Source organism: Solanum stenotomum, chromosome 8 (assembly GCF_019186545.1).
Source record: "Solanum stenotomum isolate F172 chromosome 8, ASM1918654v1, whole genome shotgun sequence".
Taxonomy (NCBI): Eukaryota; Viridiplantae; Streptophyta; class Magnoliopsida; order Solanales; family Solanaceae; genus Solanum; species Solanum stenotomum.
This window is the reverse complement of record NC_064289.1, coordinates 19,334,473-19,353,651: the sequence shown is the minus strand read 5'-3', so window position 1 is coordinate 19,353,651 and position 19,179 is coordinate 19,334,473. Positions and strand designations below refer to the sequence as shown.

General features: G+C 37.9%; 4 protein-coding genes across 4 annotated transcripts in view; 2 read left to right on the top strand and 2 right to left on the bottom strand.

The window, feature by feature from the left end:
• The window catches only part of LOC125872110 (superoxide dismutase [Mn], mitochondrial), a 333,170-nt gene that overhangs the window by 100,282 nt on the left and 213,709 nt on the right, over positions 1-19,179 (bottom strand). The gene's annotated exons all lie outside the window — the stretch shown is intronic.
• LOC125872111 (probable polygalacturonase) lies at positions 5-1,842 on the top strand. The gene is made up of 2 exons (XM_049552785.1): positions 5-174; positions 867-1,842. The coding sequence occupies exons 1-2, from the start codon at positions 123-125 to the stop codon at positions 1,496-1,498; spliced, it is 684 nt and encodes a 227-aa protein (XP_049408742.1). The 5' UTR covers positions 5-122; the 3' UTR covers positions 1,499-1,842.
• Positions 3,515-13,763, top strand: LOC125872081 (protein CELLULOSE SYNTHASE INTERACTIVE 3-like). Its single transcript, XM_049552757.1, has 7 exons — positions 3,515-3,641; positions 4,255-4,359; positions 4,700-7,856; positions 8,715-11,253; positions 12,057-12,511; positions 12,899-13,015; positions 13,251-13,763. The coding sequence occupies exons 2-7, from the start codon at positions 4,292-4,294 to the stop codon at positions 13,410-13,412; spliced, it is 6,498 nt and encodes a 2,165-aa protein (XP_049408714.1). The 5' UTR covers positions 3,515-3,641; positions 4,255-4,291; the 3' UTR covers positions 13,413-13,763.
• The window catches only part of LOC125872104 (replication factor C subunit 3), a 9,344-nt gene continuing 4,119 nt past the window's right edge, over positions 13,955-19,179 (bottom strand). The window contains exons 5-9 of the mRNA XM_049552778.1: positions 16,250-16,331; positions 15,118-15,247; positions 14,954-15,017; positions 14,811-14,879; positions 13,955-14,273 (exon numbers count right to left, since the gene is read on the bottom strand). Coding sequence (XP_049408735.1) covers positions 14,174-14,273; positions 14,811-14,879; positions 14,954-15,017; positions 15,118-15,247; positions 16,250-16,331 — 445 coding nt within the window. The 3' untranslated portion in view covers positions 13,955-14,173. The remainder of the gene's footprint in view (positions 14,274-14,810; positions 14,880-14,953; positions 15,018-15,117; positions 15,248-16,249; positions 16,332-19,179) is intronic.

Sequence of the window (19,179 nt, the reverse complement as noted above, 5' to 3'; positions counted from 1 at the left end):
GCTCTTCCTCCTTTCATTAGTTTTCCTTCACGAGAGCTATTTTTATTCGCCAAATTATCCATGTTAGCTGGTAGAGTAACGCCTGATGTTGCATTTGTTTCAGGAATATTGTAATCAGAAACATGACTATTTTGGCTCCTCTTAATGCCCCTAACACAGATGGCATTGATGCAGGTATATCCTATATCGCCCATTAAGTTCTGATGTAATACTTGAAATCTTTTACCAGGAGAAAGAAGAATGATTTGAAATTTTATTATCTAGTGTATCTCCCGTATTCAACTAAAAAGCCACGCTAAAACTAAACTGAAGGGAAAAATTATCACATCTCTTTCACCTCTACTTTCAGGGTGTGTTTGGTATGAAGGAAAATGTTTCATAAAAAATAAGTGGTTTTCTTAATTAATTTTTTGTGTTTGATAAGTAAGTAGAGAGTATTGTCCCAAAAGCATTTGTATATAATCTAGACAAACACTAGAGGATGAGGTGGAGCGTAGGGTGTGTGTAGTGGGGATATAGACTACGGAGGGTGCGTTGAAGAGTGGCGAGGAGTCAATAAACATGCAATGTCACTTACAAGATTTTATTTCCTACTTTCTATAGGCAAGTCATTTTTCTTATTTTTAGGGAACTTGTTTTCCTAGAGAAACCAAAAATTATAACCAATCAAACATGGGAAAAATGAAAAACATCTACATACCAGACACACCCTCAATTTTAACCGAACTTCTCCTGTTTTTCCATCGATTCATCTATCCTAGGCATATAAAACTGTCCGCTCTATTTTATTACTTATGCAAACTAGATTGTAAGATTAAGAGTGTCTAGAATATCTAATTTTATATGCGTAATTGTTTTGTTGGCAGACTCCAGCTTGAATGTCTGCATTGAAGATTGTTACATTGAGAGTGGTGATGACCTTATATCAGTGAAAAGCGGGTGGGATCAGTATGGTATGAAAATGGCTCGTCCAAGCTCAAACATCATTGTAAGGAGAGTGAAAGGCACAACCCCAACATGCTCAGGGGTTGGTATCGGCAGTGAGATGTCTGGAGGTGTTTCTAATGTCCTCATAGAAGACTTATATGTTAGAGATTCCGCAGCTGGTGTGCGGATTAAAACTGATATTGGCAGAGGTGGATACATCGTCAATATTACGATAAATAACATGAGAATGGAAAGAGTGAAGGTGCCCATTAGATTTAGCAGGGGAGCAAATGACCACCCTGACGAGAAATGGGATCCTAAAGCACTACCTAAAGTAAGAGGTATTTTTATCAGTAATGTGGTCAGTCTAGAATCAAAGAGACCTCCCTTGCTAGTAGGCATAGAGGAAGCACCATTTGAGGACATACACATGAAAAACATCAGTTTATTTGGGCTAGCCCCATCTATGAAGTGGAATTGTGAATTTATCTCTGGTTCTAGCTGCAGTGTTTTCCCTGCACCATGTTCTCAGTTGCTGAAGAATGAATCAACAATTCAGTGTCCAAATTGATGAAGCCTAGTGTTCCTTCTTCGCAACAAGCTTGGATCGTCGGAATTTCCAACTTGAAATGAATTTGAATCAAGTTGCAATTGAGATGATTTTGCCTTCGTGCATCAGCATGAATCTCAATGCACTTCTGGAGCACAGTCATGCCTGACGATCCCTATTGCCCCAAACATCAGCATGCAATCCTGCCCCGGATCGAATCTAAGCTCCCGTTTGACCATAGATTTTGAACTTGAAACTTGAAAAAATGAGTTTTTGGAGTAATGAATTTTGGAATTTGAAGTTGTGTTTAGACGTGCATTTTACTTAGAAAAAAATTGAAATTATGGAAGTCTTGAAAACTTGAAGATATTTGAAGAAATAGATATTTAGAGATAAGTGGTTCTCTCTCCCGAGTTCATATGTTCAATCTATGGTTCCCTCACCCAAGTTCAACTTTATTTTATCATATGTGCAATCTACTGTTCCTTCTCTCGATTTCAACTTTAGATTTGTAGATAATATTTAATTGGTGATCAAACAATCAAATAATTAAGCACAAGATTGATAATCAAAATGTTAACATAAATCTTCAAACAGGATAATCAAATTATACTAATCATTCAACTTAAATAGAAGAAAGAAGAAATAAATGTGCAAATATCCGCTCAACAATACTTCAAACACTCTTTGTGCTCTTCATTTGTCAAAGATCTGTCTAAAACTATTTTTGGAGCTCCAAGTCAAAATTCTGCAAGCTTTCTTAATTTAACATTGTAGAGCCACATCTTATGGCAAAGGATGTCATTCAACACTGTTTCATCAAAAATGCTAATATTGATTAACAAAGGTGACGTTCACTCCCTTCCTTTGAGCATCTCTCTTCTCAAGTTCATCATAACATTACCTCTTCTTCAACTCATCATAACATTCAATAGCGCCTCGTCGATTTAGAATTTTACACAAAATGGCCAAAGAATCAACTAGAAGTAATATGCCTTCTATTGTCAAAAAAACTTTATTTTCATATCATGCATATTCGTTCAATCCCTTTCATTTCATTGCATCCGATGAACACTGTGATAAATGTTTGTGAATAAATATATAGAACAATGTGATGAACGTTTGCATTGCATCAAATAACCTTAAAGCGATGTTGATCTCATATTAAGAATTGTTTGTGAATAAATGCTATAAAGTATGAAGTAGACTTTGAATATGAAAACTCTAGAGTTCAAGAATATTAGTTAAATGTTTTGTTTTTGTATTATTCAGGATGCAATCCCATATAATTATGTCAAAATTAAACAACCTACTATTTATAGGTTACAAAGACAATACATCAACTACTAATAAAAAAAACTTCACTCAAACTCTATAGTACTACTATAATTAATAGTTGCCGTCTACATGAAAATATCTTTTGCCTAATATATAATTATATTTACTATATTCATATGGGAAGTAGTATATTTTTTTATTACATAGATATAATTGCATGTGTAAATATAGGCGCAAATAAAGCACCGCATGAAAAATGAAAGAGAGAAGAAAAACAGAATTCAGAGTCTCTCTCTGTCTCCTATTTTTCCTCTGTTTCTTTCTCTCTCTACACCTTCGTGTAATCGTGTCTCACTCCATTCTCCATCTTCTTCTTCTTCTTCTTCCAACTCTACAATTCCCCAAGGTACCTTGTGCGTCAATTTTTTTTTTTCAATTTGAGAAGAATCCATTAAAAACAATATACTAAATCTTTTCCAATTCATTTTCATGTGAATGACCATTTCTAGATTGTAGATTCTGCAAATGCTCTTTTTCGTTCAATCAGACATGTAATAAATTTGTATAGTTACATTTAAACATTAATGTGTGTATATCTTTGTTACCTGCATGTGTATTTGCGTTAATGAGGATGAATTGCTTTTGATTTTTAATTTATTTTTTTTTTGGGTTATGCAGATTTTCTGGGTAAAGCCTTGTTATACCATTATGTAAAAAGATATTTATATATATATACCTCTACACGTATATTTTGTAGATATATACGTACATATTATCTATAAGCACTTCTTAAATTGGCGAGAAATTCCGGGTTTCTTCTGATTTCTAACCCTGGAGAGCAAGAGGAGCTGAATTTTGCAGGATTCTAGCAAATTTTAGAGACAAGGTTTATATGCAAAATTCTTTGTTGTTATTTTTTTTTCTCCTTTACCTTGCATTGTTGTTAAAACATTTCTTGCAATGGAATTTAAGTGTATTGTTATTTGTTGAGTAGATTGGTTGAATTTTGTGCCACTGAAATGGTTTTTTCACGATTAACTGGACTCTGGGAAATTAGAATATTTTTGTATGCTTCAATAAATATTGAAATTTTAAGCACTCAGGGTGTGGCCCAGTGGTCGTGAGTAGGTGACAGGTTAAAATCCCCACCAAAGACAAAAACACTAGTGATTTATTCACATATGTCCTAACTTGGTGGACAAAGTTATCTGTTGTTGGTGGAGGTGACAAGTATTATGTGGAATTGTGATTGTTGGTTTGAAGAATGTGAAAATTGTTGGGGTAAGCATGAATGTGAACGTTGTTTGAGTTTCGTGTTATTCTTCTTCCTTTTCCCTTTTTTTCTTGCGCGTCTGCTTTATGTTTCTCATGAAGGATTATGAAGAAAAATGCATCCATACGTTCCTATATTTCTTGAATTTCTACTACTTATTGTTTGTGCATATAGTAACCAAGCTAACCAGAATGCTTCATTAACACAAGATACTTACACTCTGTAGGAAGCCACAAAAGTGTCAAAGTGGAGGCTTGTTGCCAATGACAGACGTTTCTTCCCTTGAATTAGGGGACAAGGATGTGTCATCCTCTTCTTCTCAGAAGAGCAGGTTTCTTCCTCTCTTTGCTCTGTGTTGTAGCTGCATTTATTTACTATTTGTGGTTGTTATAGATTTTGCTAAAAGAAGTTTCTATATTCTATACTTCTGCTTGAAAGATAGAACATATTAGTATCTTGTAGGTGTAGAGAAACTTTGGGCATCTGGTATGTATAGGGAGCCAAAATATTGTGACCTCTCAGTTAATTTCTGATTGAAAAATTCAATTCCACATTGCTTGGTTTTATTTATCCTTTTTCATGAATTCATGAGACATTATATGATTTATCTAGATAACCTATTAAAAAAGATTTATTAAGATAATTCAAAGGTATTATATATTTACTTTCAGGGAGTCCAATGAAGCTGCAGAAATGGATGATTCGGAAAAGACACTGCCACGACTTGCACAACTTATTGCTCAGCTGCATCTGAATCAATCATCTGCACACGAAAAAGAACTTACTACAGCACGTCTTCTAGGCATTGCCAAAGCTAGAAAAGAAGCACGACGTCTTATTGGTTCACATGGCCAAGCAATGCCACTGTTCATATCAATTCTCAGAAATGCAACTCTTTTCGCAAAAGTCAACGTAGCTTCAACCTTAACTGTATTGTGCAGAGATGAAGACATGCGGTTAAAGGTGCTTCTAGGTGGATGTATTCCACCTCTACTTTCACTTTTGAAGTCTGATTCAGCTGATGCAAGGAGAGCAGCTGCGGAAGCAATTTTTGCGGTGTCATCTAGTGGAGTTTCAAATGATCCTATTGGCATGAAAATATTCATTACGGAAGGTGTCGTACCAACTTTGTGGGAGGAGCTGAATTCAAAAAAGAAGCCGGACAAAACAGTGGAAGGATTTGTTGTTGGGGCTTTGAGAAATCTCTGTGGTGATAAAGATGGACATTGGAGGACAACACTAGAGGGTGGAGGAGTGGACATCATTGTTAGACTTCTTTCTTCTAGTAGTGCTTCCACTCAATCAAATGCAGCTTCTTTATTGGCCCGTATAATGTTGGCATTCAGTGATAGCATTCCAAAAGTAATTGATTCTGGAGGAATCAAAGCTCTCTTTAGCCTGTTAGCTCAGCAAGATGATGTTTCTGTTCGTGCCAGTGCAGCTGGGGCTTTAGAGGTTCTTACTTCACAATCTGCCAAAGCAAAGCAAGCTGTTATTGACTCACAGGGCGTCACAGCACTGATAGGAGCTGTCATTACTCCTAAAGAAAGACTGCAAAGTGAGGGAAAAGAGAAACAGGAAGCTGTTGTAGACTCACAGGGCGTCACAGCACTTACAGGATCTGTCATTTCTCCTTCTAAAGAAAAACTGCGAAGAGAGGAAAAAGAGAAACTTCAGCGGCATGCAATACAAGCTTTAGCCAATATATGTGATGGAATGTCTCCTCTGTTACTATATCTGGGTGAGCTTGCGCAGTCCCCAAGGTTAGCTGCTCCAGTGGCTGATATAATTGGAACACTTGCATATGCTCTTATGGTCTTTGAGCACAAAGTAGAAGAAGAAATATTTGATGCGACAAAGATTGAGAGTATTCTTGCAATGCTCCTAAAGCCACGGGATAATAAATTGGTTCAGGAGCGTCTTCTTGAGGCTATGGGAAGCCTTTATGGCAATGCTTATCTGTCAAAACGTGTCCAACAATCCGAATCTAAGAAGGCTCTTACTGGGCTCACAACAATGGTAAGTGGTGATGCACTAGAGTATTTAATACTGTCCCTGTTGCGTTTATGCTGTGATGGAATGACTGTTTGGGAAGCAATTGGAAAGAGGGAAGGAATTCACTTACTGATATCACTGCTGGGTTTATCCAGTGAACAGCATCAAGAGTATGCTGTTGAAATGCTTGCAATCCTAACTGACCAAATTGACGAGAGCAAGTGGGCAATCACTGCTGCTGGTGGGATTCCACCACTGGTCCAGTTACTAGAAATGGGGTCTCAGAAGGCTAAGGAAGACGCAGCACTTATTATTCATAACCTTTGCTGTCATAGTGAAGAGAATCGTGCCTGTGTTGAAAGTGCTGGAGCTATACAGGCGTTATTGTGGCTCCTAAAAAATGGTGAATCAAAGGGGCAAGAAACATCAGCTAGGGCTTTAACAAAGCTAATCACAGCGGCTGATTCAGCTACCACTAATCAATTGTTAGTATTGCTCCTGGGAGATTTACCAAGCTCAAAGGCCCATGTAACTGAGGTGTTAGGCCATGTGCTTACCTTGGCATCTCACACTGACCTTGTGAATAAAGGTGCTGCTGCTAACCAAGGAATAATGTCGCTAGTCCACGTTCTTAATTCCTCAAATGAAAATACTCAAGTACATGCTGCCTCTGTCCTGGCAAATGTATTTAGCACTCGACATGATATCTGTGAGAGTCTCGCAACAGATGAAGTGGTTAATCCTTGCATGAAACTTTTGGGAAGCAATTCTCCAGCTGTTGCAACAGAGTCAGCTCGAGTATTGCATGCTTTATCTCGTGCATCAAAACAAAAATCTACACACAAGATGCCTCATATTGCTGAAGGGCATGTCAAACCTTTAATCAAGCTGGCCAAAACAGCGTCAATTGATTCTGCAGCTACTGCAGTGGCTGCTTTAGCCAATCTGTTGTCTGATCAAGAGATAGCTGCGGAAGCGCTGCGTGAAGACGTTGTTTCAGCTTTGACAAGAGTTTTAGGAGAAGGATCGTCAGAAGGTAGGAGAAATGCAGCACGTGGGCTTCATCGGCTATTGAGGCACTTTCCAGTGGGAGATGTATTCAATGGAAGTGCTCAATGTCGATTTGCTGTTCTTGCTATGGTGGAATCATTAAATGTGATGAATGTTGATGGTACTGATGCAGCAGATGCTTTAGACTTTATTGCACTTTTGACGAGGACAAAACAAGGCACAGATTCCACTTACAGTTCATGCACTGCACTTGCTGAAGTTCCTTCTAGTTTAGAGCCTCTTGTACATTGCCTTTGTGAGGGATCTTCCCTTGTCCAAGATAAGGCAATAGAAATTCTATCAAGGCTTTGTGGAGATCAATCGGTGTTTCTAGGTAATCTGTTATTATCAAAATCAAGGTCTATCGGCGCATTGGCTGATAGAATAATTAATTCTTGCATTCTAGAAGTAAGAGTTGGTGGAACCGCATTGAGCATTTGTACCGCCAAGGAGCATAAACATCAGTCAATGGATGCACTTGATGCATCTGGTTACCTGAAACCTCTTATATATGCATTAGTTGACATGATGAAGCCAAACTGCACGTGTTCTTCCCTAGAAATTGACGTCAGAACCCCTAGAGGCTTCACAGAAAGAACTCCATTTGGAGAAGGAAATGAGTTTGAAGCTCCTGATCCAGCAACGGTTTTGGGTGGTACAGTTGCCCTGTGGTTGCTCTCAATAATTTCATCATTTCATGTCAAGAACACATCCACTGTAGTGGAAGGTGGGGGCCTTGAGTCCCTTGCTGACAAGCTTGCAAGACATGGTTCCAATCCACAGGTAAATTTTATATCATCCTTGGGGTTTGCTTTTTGAATTTTTTGGCCCATTTGTGCTGTGCGAATGCCTCTTCATCAGGAGAACTAGAGTTGGGTTTCCACCTGAAGAAAAATAAGCTGTTCATTGGTGTCAATCGTTTTTGTCCTTCCAATTTTTGAGCTTTAGGCCTGTTTATTTATTCTGTAGGTTGGCTTTTGTTAACAGACTGGTTGCCTGTCTGTAGTCAGTGCAGTAAAACTTGTTTAAAAAAGTCAACAATTCATTTATTCAGAGCTAGAATTTCTGTTTACTGTTCTCATTTGTAACTTCGCATCTCCTTAGTGCACTTTAATGAAATACCTTACTTTATCAAAAAAAAAAAACATTTATTTTACTATTTCTAGTCACCTGCCATATCATTCATATAATAGATGTGCATGGAGGAAGTAGTCTTGGATATATTTTCACTGTGTTCCAATTTTGAGAATCATTACAAGAGCAAGAATATCTGAAGTGCAGATTTTCTTCTTCTTTCTACTAGCTTTTCTGTCCTTTTTCTGTTTTCGGATTACATTGAGGCACTGTTTTGTCAATATACTCATGGTTTATGGTGTATGCTATCTTTAACAACACCATTGGAGTTGGTCAAATGGTAAGACTTTCCAATCACCTCTTAATGTGTAAGCTACCCTCTCTTAAGGCACAGAAATATATCACTGAAACTACAGTTAATAAAGTGACTAAAAGATGGACAATAAAGGATAATTATTTTCAGTGCCACCTTTATTCAATTTAATCCTTTGGAAGTAATGTTGGTTCTCATGATTTGCTTAAAGTTTATATTTGGTCATTGTGCTGAAGAGATATTTGTCATGGCAGGCAGAAGATGCAGAGGGCATGTGGATCAGCGCACTGCTATTAGCTATTTTATTCCAGAACCCCAACATTATATCCTCTCCAACAACCATGCGCATTATACCTTCGCTTGCACTTCTTCTCAAATCAGACGAAATGATTGTCAGACTTTTTGCTGCTCAGGCAATAGCCAGTCTTGTCTGTCATCGGAAAAAGGGAATAAATCTTACTGTTGTAAATTCAGGTGCAATCACTGGTCTGATAAGCTTGATTGGTCACATTGAAATAGATATGCCAAATCTTGTTGCTCTATCTGAAGAATTTTCATTAGTAAGATACCCAGATCAGGTTTCTTTGGAAGTCCTCTTTGAAATTGAAGAAGTGAGAGTTGGTTCCACTGCACGCAGGACCATCCCTTTATTGGTAGATCTGTTAAAACCACTTCCAGATAGAGCAGGTGCTCCCCCATTAGCTGTTCGTCTCTTGACTCAAATTGCTGATGGTAATGATGAAAATAAATCAATCATGGCTGAAGCTGGCGCACTGGATGCTCTAGCGAAGTATCTATCTTTGAGCCCTCAAGACTTGACTGAGGCAACAATCTCTGAACTACTGAGAATTATATTTAGCAATTCTGTTCTTATTCAACATGAAGCTGCAGTTAGTTGCTCTGTTCAACTGATTGCTGTCCTTCGTTTGGGGTCGAAGAGTGCAAGGTTGAGTGCTGCTAGGGCTTTAAATGAACTCTTTGATAATGAGAACATTAGAAATTCTGAAGCATCGAATCAAGCAGTTCAACCTTTGGCGGACATGCTTGATACTGCATCAGAAAGTGAACAATATACTGCCCTTAGTTCCTTGGTCAAGTTGACTTCAGGGAATGATACAAAAGCAGCAGTGATGGCTGATTTAGATGGGAATCCTCTTGAGAGTTTATATAAAATTCTGTCATCATCTTCTTCGATGGAACTGAAAAGTGATGCTGCTGAATTATGCTTTGTACTTTTTGGTGATCCTAACATCAGAGAATTGTCTATTGCTTCTGAATGCTTAGATCCCCTTGTACTGCTTATGCAATCAGATGTGGAAAGAGCAGTGGAATCAGCTATTTGTGCTTTCGAGAGGTTTTTAGATGATGAGCATCCGGTGGACCTTGCATCAGCTAATGAGATTGTTGGTATTCTGGTTCATCTGGTGTCCGGATCAAACCATCGGCTCATTGAAGCGACTATTTTCGCACTTATTAAGCTGGGTAAAGACCGAACTCCACGCAAGTTGGATATGGTGAAAGCAGGACTATTAGAAAATTGTCTTGAGCTACTCCCCACTGCATCTAGTTCCTTATGCTGCACAATTGCAGAACTCTTCCGTGTCTTGACAAATAGTAGTGCTATTTCAAGAAGTCCATCTGCTGCAAAAATCGTAGAACCTCTTTTCACGGTTTTGCAGAGGTCAGATTTTGGATTGTGGGGACAGCACAGTGCGTTGCAAACTCTTGTAAATATTCTAGAGAAGCCACAATGTCTTGCCACTCTAAAACTTACTCCTAGCCAGGTCATTCAGCCTCTGATTTCCTTTCTTGAATCCCCAGCTCAATCTATTCAGCAGCTTGGTACCGAACTGCTGTCCCACCTCCTTGCACAAGAGCATTTCAAGCAAGATATAACATCAAAAAATGCAGTAGTGCCCCTAGTGCAGCTCGCAGGCATTGGTATCTTGAATTTGCAACAGACAGCAATTAGTGCTTTGGAAAATATCTCATTAAGATGGCCAAAGGAAGTTGCTGATGCTGGTGGCATTTTTGAGCTTTCAAAGGTTATCGTTCAAGATGATCCCTTACCCCCTGATACATTATGGGAGTCAGCAGCTATGATTCTCTGCAATGTCATACAATCTAACGCTGATTATTACCTCAAGGTTCCCCTGGTGGTTCTTGTAAAGATGTTGTATTCAACAGTTGAGAGCACTGTTACTCTTGCACTAAATGCTCTAATAGCTCATGAAAAGACTGATCTATCAAATGGTGAACTGATGGCTGAAGCCGGTGCTGTAGACGCTCTTCTAGATCTGCTAAGATCTCACCAGTTTGAAGAAGCATCAGCAGGTCTGATTGAAGCTCTATTCAACAACGTCCGAATAAGAGAATTGAAGGTATCTAAGTATGCAATAGCACCTCTGGCACAATATTTACTAGATCCACAGACTTTATTGCAGTCCGCAAGACTTCTTGCTGCTCTTGCACTTGGTGATCTCTCCCAGCATGAAGGACTTGCTAGAGCAAGTGATTCTGTCTGTGCCTGTCGAGCACTGATAACTTTGCTTGAAGATCAACCAACGGAAGAAATGAAAATGGTGGCAATTTGTGCATTGCAAAATTTTGTCATGCACAGTCGAACCAACAGGAGAGCTGTCGCAGAAGCAGGTGGAATACTAGTAGTTCAAGAACTTCTTCTATCCCCTAATTCAGAAATTACAGTCCAGGCAGCTCTGCTCATAAGGTTTTTGTTCTCGAATCACACGCTTAAGGATTATGCATCAAATGAACTCATCAGATCTTTGACAGGTGTGTTGCTTATAAAATAAAATGTTCATTCCTTTTTTCAGTCAATGATTCTTTGAAAAATGTCAAACTAGATGCCACTAGTTGTGTCAAATATATTAACATAATAAATAGGATTGCACAGAAAACCAATTCTTACCTACTTAAAAAGAACCTCATATGAGAGTGCTTGAGACCCAGAAAGTCTATAGACCTAATTCTGTGTTCCAATATTTTTCCCAGGGATGTTAAACTTTTTAATCTTTTGATCTAAGTGTCTACAATTTAAAGTTGTGTTCACACCCTTAAAGAAAGCCAACGCTACTCAGAATAACTTAGGAAGCTAGATCAATTGGTCATAATAAGTCGGCTTTCCGAGATCGAGGACTGTCATGAAATTGTCGGAGTGTAAAACTTACAATGACTCTCTCTGCCTAACCCCTTTTACTACAAAAAATAAATAGCAGAAGTTCTAAAAAGGATTAAGGAGAACAGGAAAAATAGACCTGAAACCTAAAGCTGCAGGATAAAATAAACCAGTAAATGAAGACAGCTAGATGTATGATGTTTTCTAGTCTGTGTATTTGTTCCCATGCTATACTTCAACATCTACAACTGAAGCAGTAAATCCTTCTGATTCATGAATTTGACACATCAATTTCCAAGTTTAATTGTCCAGATAATTCAAGCTGCAAACTGCAGATCTTCTTGTTTTCGTTTTGTTCTGTTCTTATCCTTCCATATCTTTTAGTTCAGTCCTGGACAGTGGTAATAGTGTTTCTTCCCTACTTGTCTGCCTAAAACATTTCTAATGCATTGTCATGCAGCGGCGCTAGAGAAGGAATTGTGCCCCACTGCAACTGCAACTGAAGAGATCTTGAAGAGCATTTTTATTATATTTTCCAATTTTCCGAAGCTCCTAATTTCTGAAGCGGGGACCCTTTGTATCCCTCATCTGGTGACAGCACTGAAATCTGGCAGCGAGGCTGCTCAGGATTCAGTATTGACCACATTGTGCTTACTCCAACAATCCTGGTCAACAATGCCAATTGATGTGTCAAAATCTCAAGCAATGGTTGCAGCTGAAGCCATTCCCATCCTACAAATGCTGATAAAAACTTGCCCCCCAGGTTTCCATGATAGAGCAGAAAGCCTGCTGCATTGCTTACCAGGTTGTTTGACTGTCACCATTAAGCGTGCGGACAATCTAAGACATGTCATGGGAGGAACAAATCCTTTTTGTCGGTTGACTATTGGCAATGGTCCGGCACGACAAACAAAGGTAATGAGTCAGCATTGTAATTGTTGATGAAATAAAAGACTTGCTATTCACCAATGTTTTACTTTCTTATGGCCAAATTTCACATCCTAACTACTCCCCCTGGTCTTATTTACATTTGTCACTCTTGTTAAACATGACTGTTCCAAATACTTATCATTTCAGAAAACAAAGAAGGATTTTAATTAACTTTTTTCCAATTTTATCCTTGCTACTCTAAAAATTTCCTAGAAAGTACTGTATTACATTTCTAAACCTCCGGAAGTTATATGTAATTTGATCCACTTACTGAGATACTACTTTGTGTTGCGTGATGCACCAACAACACATACATGATACATCAATAATTTTTTTAATCCGAATTTTATTAACAGTCTAGTTTATTATCAGGTTGTTAGTCGCAGTACATCCCCAGAATGGAATGAAGGATTCACATGGGCTTTTGATGTTCCACCGAAGGGACAAAAGTTGCAGATCTCATGCAAAGGCAGAACTACTTTTGGAAAGGTAACTAATTTCATCGTTTTTGGAGTTCCTGATGCTAAATTTAGAATATCCAATTCAACTCCAACTACAATGTGCAATAAGGTTCACTGTTACAGCTGCTACTAATAGTCTGAAACGAAGATACATAAAAAAGCAGGGACAACTACTGTGTATGTAAATATTGCAGCTCTTAGTAGGATTAGAAGAGTGTAATGAGTTGTTCACGATGTTGATACGATAAATTGTTGTGTTTCAGAGTACGCTTGGGACTGTAACGATCCAAATTGATAAAGTGGTAAATGAAGCCATACACAGTGATATTTACAGCCTCAGTCATGAACGCTACAATGGCTCATCCCAGACTCTAGAGGTTGAGATCACCTGGTCAAATAGGACGTCTAATGAAAGTGGTAAGTGAAGTGGTAACCAAGACTGATATAATGCAACTTTGAGTCCCCGTTTCAGTCCTGGATCTGGCAACCAATCAACAGAGCACTAAGAAAAGGTATATGAATCCCCTAATGAGCAACGATCTGTTCACATCCGGGGCTAAAGCAAGAGCACATCAACATCTGCTGAAGGCTCAGTTTTGTAGTACTAAAATCATCACTGCCTCTGGTGATGAAAACTTCCAGATTTGTGAGGGCCAAAGTCTAGGGGGGAGTTCCCATGCTAGAATGTTAGTCGACTATTTAAGCACCACACTGTATAGATTCTTCTGTAGCTCTTAGCAGTATATAAATATAAAATAGAGATCTCCTTGAGAAGATTGTCCCATCCATGGCTTTGCAAATCTTTAATAATGGTCATTCATCATTGCGCAATGCACATACCAGCACTGTGTCCAAAATGGAATATGGACATGTCCCCCATGTGAAGTTACCAGCTCGACCAAAGCACAAATTATCCAGGCAGCACAACACAATGCGTGAATGTACAATTTATATGGGAAAACTAACCTCAAAACAGAGCAAAGCTTGTATATAAAATTTAGCTACAATGTGCAAGAACAGCAAAGCACTTGGAACAATATTGCACTTTACATTTGGGAGATCTTTACTACAATACTACATCAAGAAGCTTAAAAACCTACATTCCCAATATTTTGCATAGCACAGAATCTTAAAACATTGCAAATTTTTCAGCTGACGGGGCAAGCCACCAGGGTGTCCAACATGATTACTTTGCAGCTGCAACAAGTGCAGATCTTGCTCGTGTAAAAGCAGAAATCAGTGATCCAAGCTGCAACTTATCATTGCAACCAAAAGTCAACCTATACCTGCGAGCCAGAAAATCCACAACTTACAAACATATGTAGGAAAACCTAGAGACCATACTTCAATCAAATTTTGTGAAAAAGAAATTTGATTAAATTCTCGACCAAGAAGATGGACAAAAAGATCGGTTCACATTGCTTTTACTAAATTTATCATGTATTCCTTTTTTATATAAAATATAAAACCATTGATGACCAACTTTTTATAACACGAATAATTCTTTCTAGAAGCAGTGGTATTTCATTCCTCTTCTGCTGCAGGTGGTGAGCAGTGAGGTAAACAGAGGTTTCAATCCACTGTTCAGAAGCCACAGAATCCATAATTGGAGATCAGCTGGTTAAGAAAATGTGTGATTTCATCTTACGTGGCATAATAATCTAGCCACGAGTTCAGTAGATATCATTGGTCAATGATTTAACAAGTAAATGAGAAAATTGACCGTAAGCCAGCCTTAGGTTCTCTGGCATCAAATCAGAAATGCTAGTCTAGCACAAGGCAAAGACAAAAAACCATCAAAAAGAAAGACATGGGATACATACTCAATATCAGCCATCTCATTGATCAGCTGAACTCGAACATTTGCCGGCATCTTAATCTTGAAGACAAACCTGATGTTTAGATGAGCAAAGGTGAGTTACGCAAAATAACTGTTACATAAAGATCTATAAATATGTGCACTTACATGGTTACTTCTCTCACAATATCCACCAGAGCCAACCCTTTTCGTGTCTTGATTTCTGATATTCCTATTAACAATTATGTACAAAAATCAGTAAGAGGGTAAATTGACTACGAGCACAGATATATTAAATGGGAAAAACAGGAGAAGAGGACTCTTTGAGATACGTTTGCAACTGATAGCAAAGGGTTCATTCAGAAGCCAGTAAGAAATCTGCTCAATGTCCTTGGGCAATGGGTTTCCAGTGCACAGATAGACGGCATCTTCTGAAATCTGCTGAGAAGCCATGTGTGTTGACTGCATAAAGCTGAAAGTTAATGACAGTGAATCCTAAAAAGAATAGTCTACCTGCCTGAAATTAAACAAACTAACAGTTGCTTAATTTTTTTTCTTGCATGGCATTAATAGCACAATGAGCACCTTATAGTTTTCAATGGTTTCCTTTTTTTGTTAGCCAGTAAAACAAGCCCCTCCACCAATGTATTTATAGGTAGATTAATGCCAATCAGGAACTAGACAGCTACGACAGATCAAAAAGAATAAAAAACTAGACTGGTGTGATTATTAGTTCAAGGATGTAATTTCAGTTAATCTAAGTACCAGTGTTTTCATGCATGCCTGAAACTATCTAATATGTTCAACGTTTTTCTTTCACCAAGAATGGTCTCCTCATGACAATTAACAGAGAGTAATGTCCTTCTCACTGAAACCAACTGATAAAAAAAAGGATATCAAAAGAATTATATTTATTAAGATGGCCTCGAATAAGCAAAGCAACCCTAGAACATAACCCCCCACCCCAGTCACAATAATCAGTTCTCTGCAAACGTCACCCTGTAGACTCTACCATGGCCTAACGAGTCATCCAAAACTAGCCTCAGGAACAACATAACAAGCTAGTGCTCAAGGGAAAATGCTTAAGCAATGGGTCTAAGTAACTATAGAATTTCACTTTTACCATAAATGAATAAGGTAGACCGAGTTACTTTAGGCCCTTTGAGTTCTCCGTAAAATCAATTGTGAGCTTCGTGAATTGCGGCCAATAAATCTCTCATTTATAACTGCAGCCATGAAGATTGATAGCCCCTCAAAAAACTTTTCCTTTTTCTTTTCTTTCTTTTCTTATTTTTCTTACTGCAGTGGAAGTGGGTTGTCAAGCTAGATAAGAGAGCAAGATCTCTACAAGCACATTGCAAAAAGAAAGGAATTTAACTGATTCGTGATGTGAAATCTCTGACCGCAATAATTGAAATCTAAATTTAATCTACATGAGGATAAAAAATGATGAGGAGTTTGAACCTGCAAAATGTTTAAAGCTTTTCGCATGTCACCATTGCTCAATCGTACAAGTGCCTTTAAACCACCCTCAGGGACATCAAGCCTATAACAAAACAGTGTGAAAGACTGACGAAAGAAATGATAGTGTAAACTAAATAGAGCAGAGAGTAACTATGACATTATTAACAATTGTCATATGATATCCGCTTTTTCTGGAAAGAAAGCTAAGAAAATAATTAAACGGTGGAAATGTGGACCTTTGCAAGGGCCATAATATAGTAGCAAGTAAGTATCCATAACATTATTTGGTTTTCAAAGTGGCTTTGAGGACAGACTTTTAGTTGTCAATGTACAAGAAAAGCCAGTATGCCAAGTACAAATATTGTTTGTGTTGGCTGATGGAGGATTTCCAAGAAGATATTCTTGTCATCAAAGATGTGATCCTCTAAGATGAGAAGATATTCTTCATATCAAGATATGATCCTCTAAGATCTTAGTATAATTGTGGTAATCTAGAATATCATATCTCTGATTCTTTCTCTTAATGTAAAGATTTAGGTGATTCTATTCCACAATCTTTTATGTATATATAAAGCCATGTACATGACATAGAAAGATATGAATGAAATTATTCAATAATCTTATTCCACATGGTATCAAAGCTTTAGGCTTATTCCTGGCCAATTTTATTCATCCTATCTTGAAAAATCCCATTTTGCTATCTTTATCTGCCCAAACCATGTCTGAAAATGGTACTGCCGCAAATATTCCAGTCTCTGAAAATGTTTCTGCAACCGTAGAGAATAACTCTACAGTTTCAATTGGAGATTTGCAACATTCAGCTTCAACAGGTAGCTGTTCATTGGCCTTCACAGGTATTTCTTACTCTTTTATTACTAATGTCTCAGACAAACTTTCTCCAACGTGGGTGGTTGATTCCGGGGCAACTGATCACATGACTAGTCTCTCTCATCTCTTCATATCATATTCCCCTTGTCCTAGCTATAAAAAAATTACTATAGCTGATGGTTCAGTTATTACTGTAGCTGGGCAAGGAGACATACCACTTGGAAAATCCTTGATACTTAAAGATGTCCTTCATATCCCAAAGTTATCTGCAAATCTCATTTCTATCCAGAAACTCACCAAAGATTCCAAATGCCAAGTAACTTTCTTCCCTTCATATTGCTTATTTCAGGAACAGAACACGAAGGAGATGATTAGGCGTGCTAGTGAGAAATGTGGTCTTTATTGTTTGGATTTCCACAATGGTGAATATATATCTAAGAATTCCTTGTCTAGTTCATTCTTGTCTGAATCTATCATGTCCAATAAAGAGAAAGTATGGCTTTATCATCGTCGGTTAGGTCACCCTTCCTTTTATGTAATCAAAAGGATGTTCCCATCTTTGTTCAAAGATTTGATTGTTGAGTCTTTTCATTGTGATGATTGTGAAATTGCAAAACACAAACGTACTTCCTTTCCAATTAGTCACAAAAGATGTCAAACCCCATTCTCTCTTATTCATAGTGATATTTGGGGACCCTCTCCCATTCCTAATATTTCTGGTGCTAGATGGTTTGTGTCATTCATTGATGATTGTACAAGAGTTACGTGGATCTATTTGCTAAAGCAAAAATCAGATGTCAGTCAAATTCTTCCAACCTTTTTTAATATGATCAAAACCCAATATGATGTGCCAATTAAAAGATTTCGATCCGATAATGCCAAGGACTACTTCAATCAAAACCTCTCTGTTTTCTTCCAAAAAGAGGGAATTATTCATGAATCTTCATGTGTCAATACTCCTCAACAAAATGGGATAGCAGAGAGAAGAAATGGTCTGTTACTTGACATTACTAGATCATTATTGTTTCACAAAAAGGTGCCAAAACAGTATTGGGGGGAAGCTGTCCTAACTGCTGCACATCTTAGTAACAGAATGCCATCAAGAATTCTGAACTTTCAAAGTCCGCTTGATACTCTTAGGAATTTCTTTCCAAATTTTGAAATTTCCAATAAATTGGTTCCTAGAATCTTCGAAAGTGTTGCCTATGTTCATATTCATTCTCAAAATAGAGGCAAATTAGACCCACGTGCTCTTAAGTGTGTTTTCATAGGATATTCTCCTACTCAAAAAGGTTACAAGTGTTATCAACCATCATCAAAGAAATTCTTTGTTTCCGCAGATGTCACATTTGATGAGAGTGAATCCTTTTTTAATCATTCTTACAATCAGGGGGAGTCACTGAAGGGAAAGGAACCTCTAGACTTGTCACTATTTGATTTGTCCATTTCTAATCGTGCCAAATCCTTGCCTGAGTCACCATTTCTACAGTCACCTGAGTCTCTAAATCCAAATGAACCCATTGAGTCTCCTAATCCAAATATAGATAATGGAATTCTAGAAAATAATCTACCATTGCAGGTATATTCCAGAAGAAAGAGACTAACTGATCAAACTACTCGGTTGCAATCATCTCCACAGGTTACTACTCCTGATACCCATCCTGAACTTGTTGAACCATCAGAAACACCAAACCAAACTGATCATGAAGAAGAATTTAACCAACCTAATGTCCTTGACCTTCCCATTGCAATCAGAAAAGGAACTAGAACTTGCACACAACACCCTTTGAGCCTCTCCATGACATATCAAAATCTATCCCCAAGTCATAAAGCTTTTCTCTGTAACCTCCACACAATTCCTATCCCCAGAAATTTGTCTGAAGCATTAGGAAATAAAGAATGGGAGAAAGCTATGAAGGTAGAAATGGAAGCATTGGAGAAAAACAAAACTTGGGATATTGTGGAATTACCGAAAGGAAAAAGGTTGGTCGGGTGCAGATGGGTGTTTACTGTGAAATATAAGTCAGATGGGTCCATAGAAAGAAATAAAGCACGTTTGGTAGCAAAGGGTTATACACAAACCTATGGAATTGATTATTTGG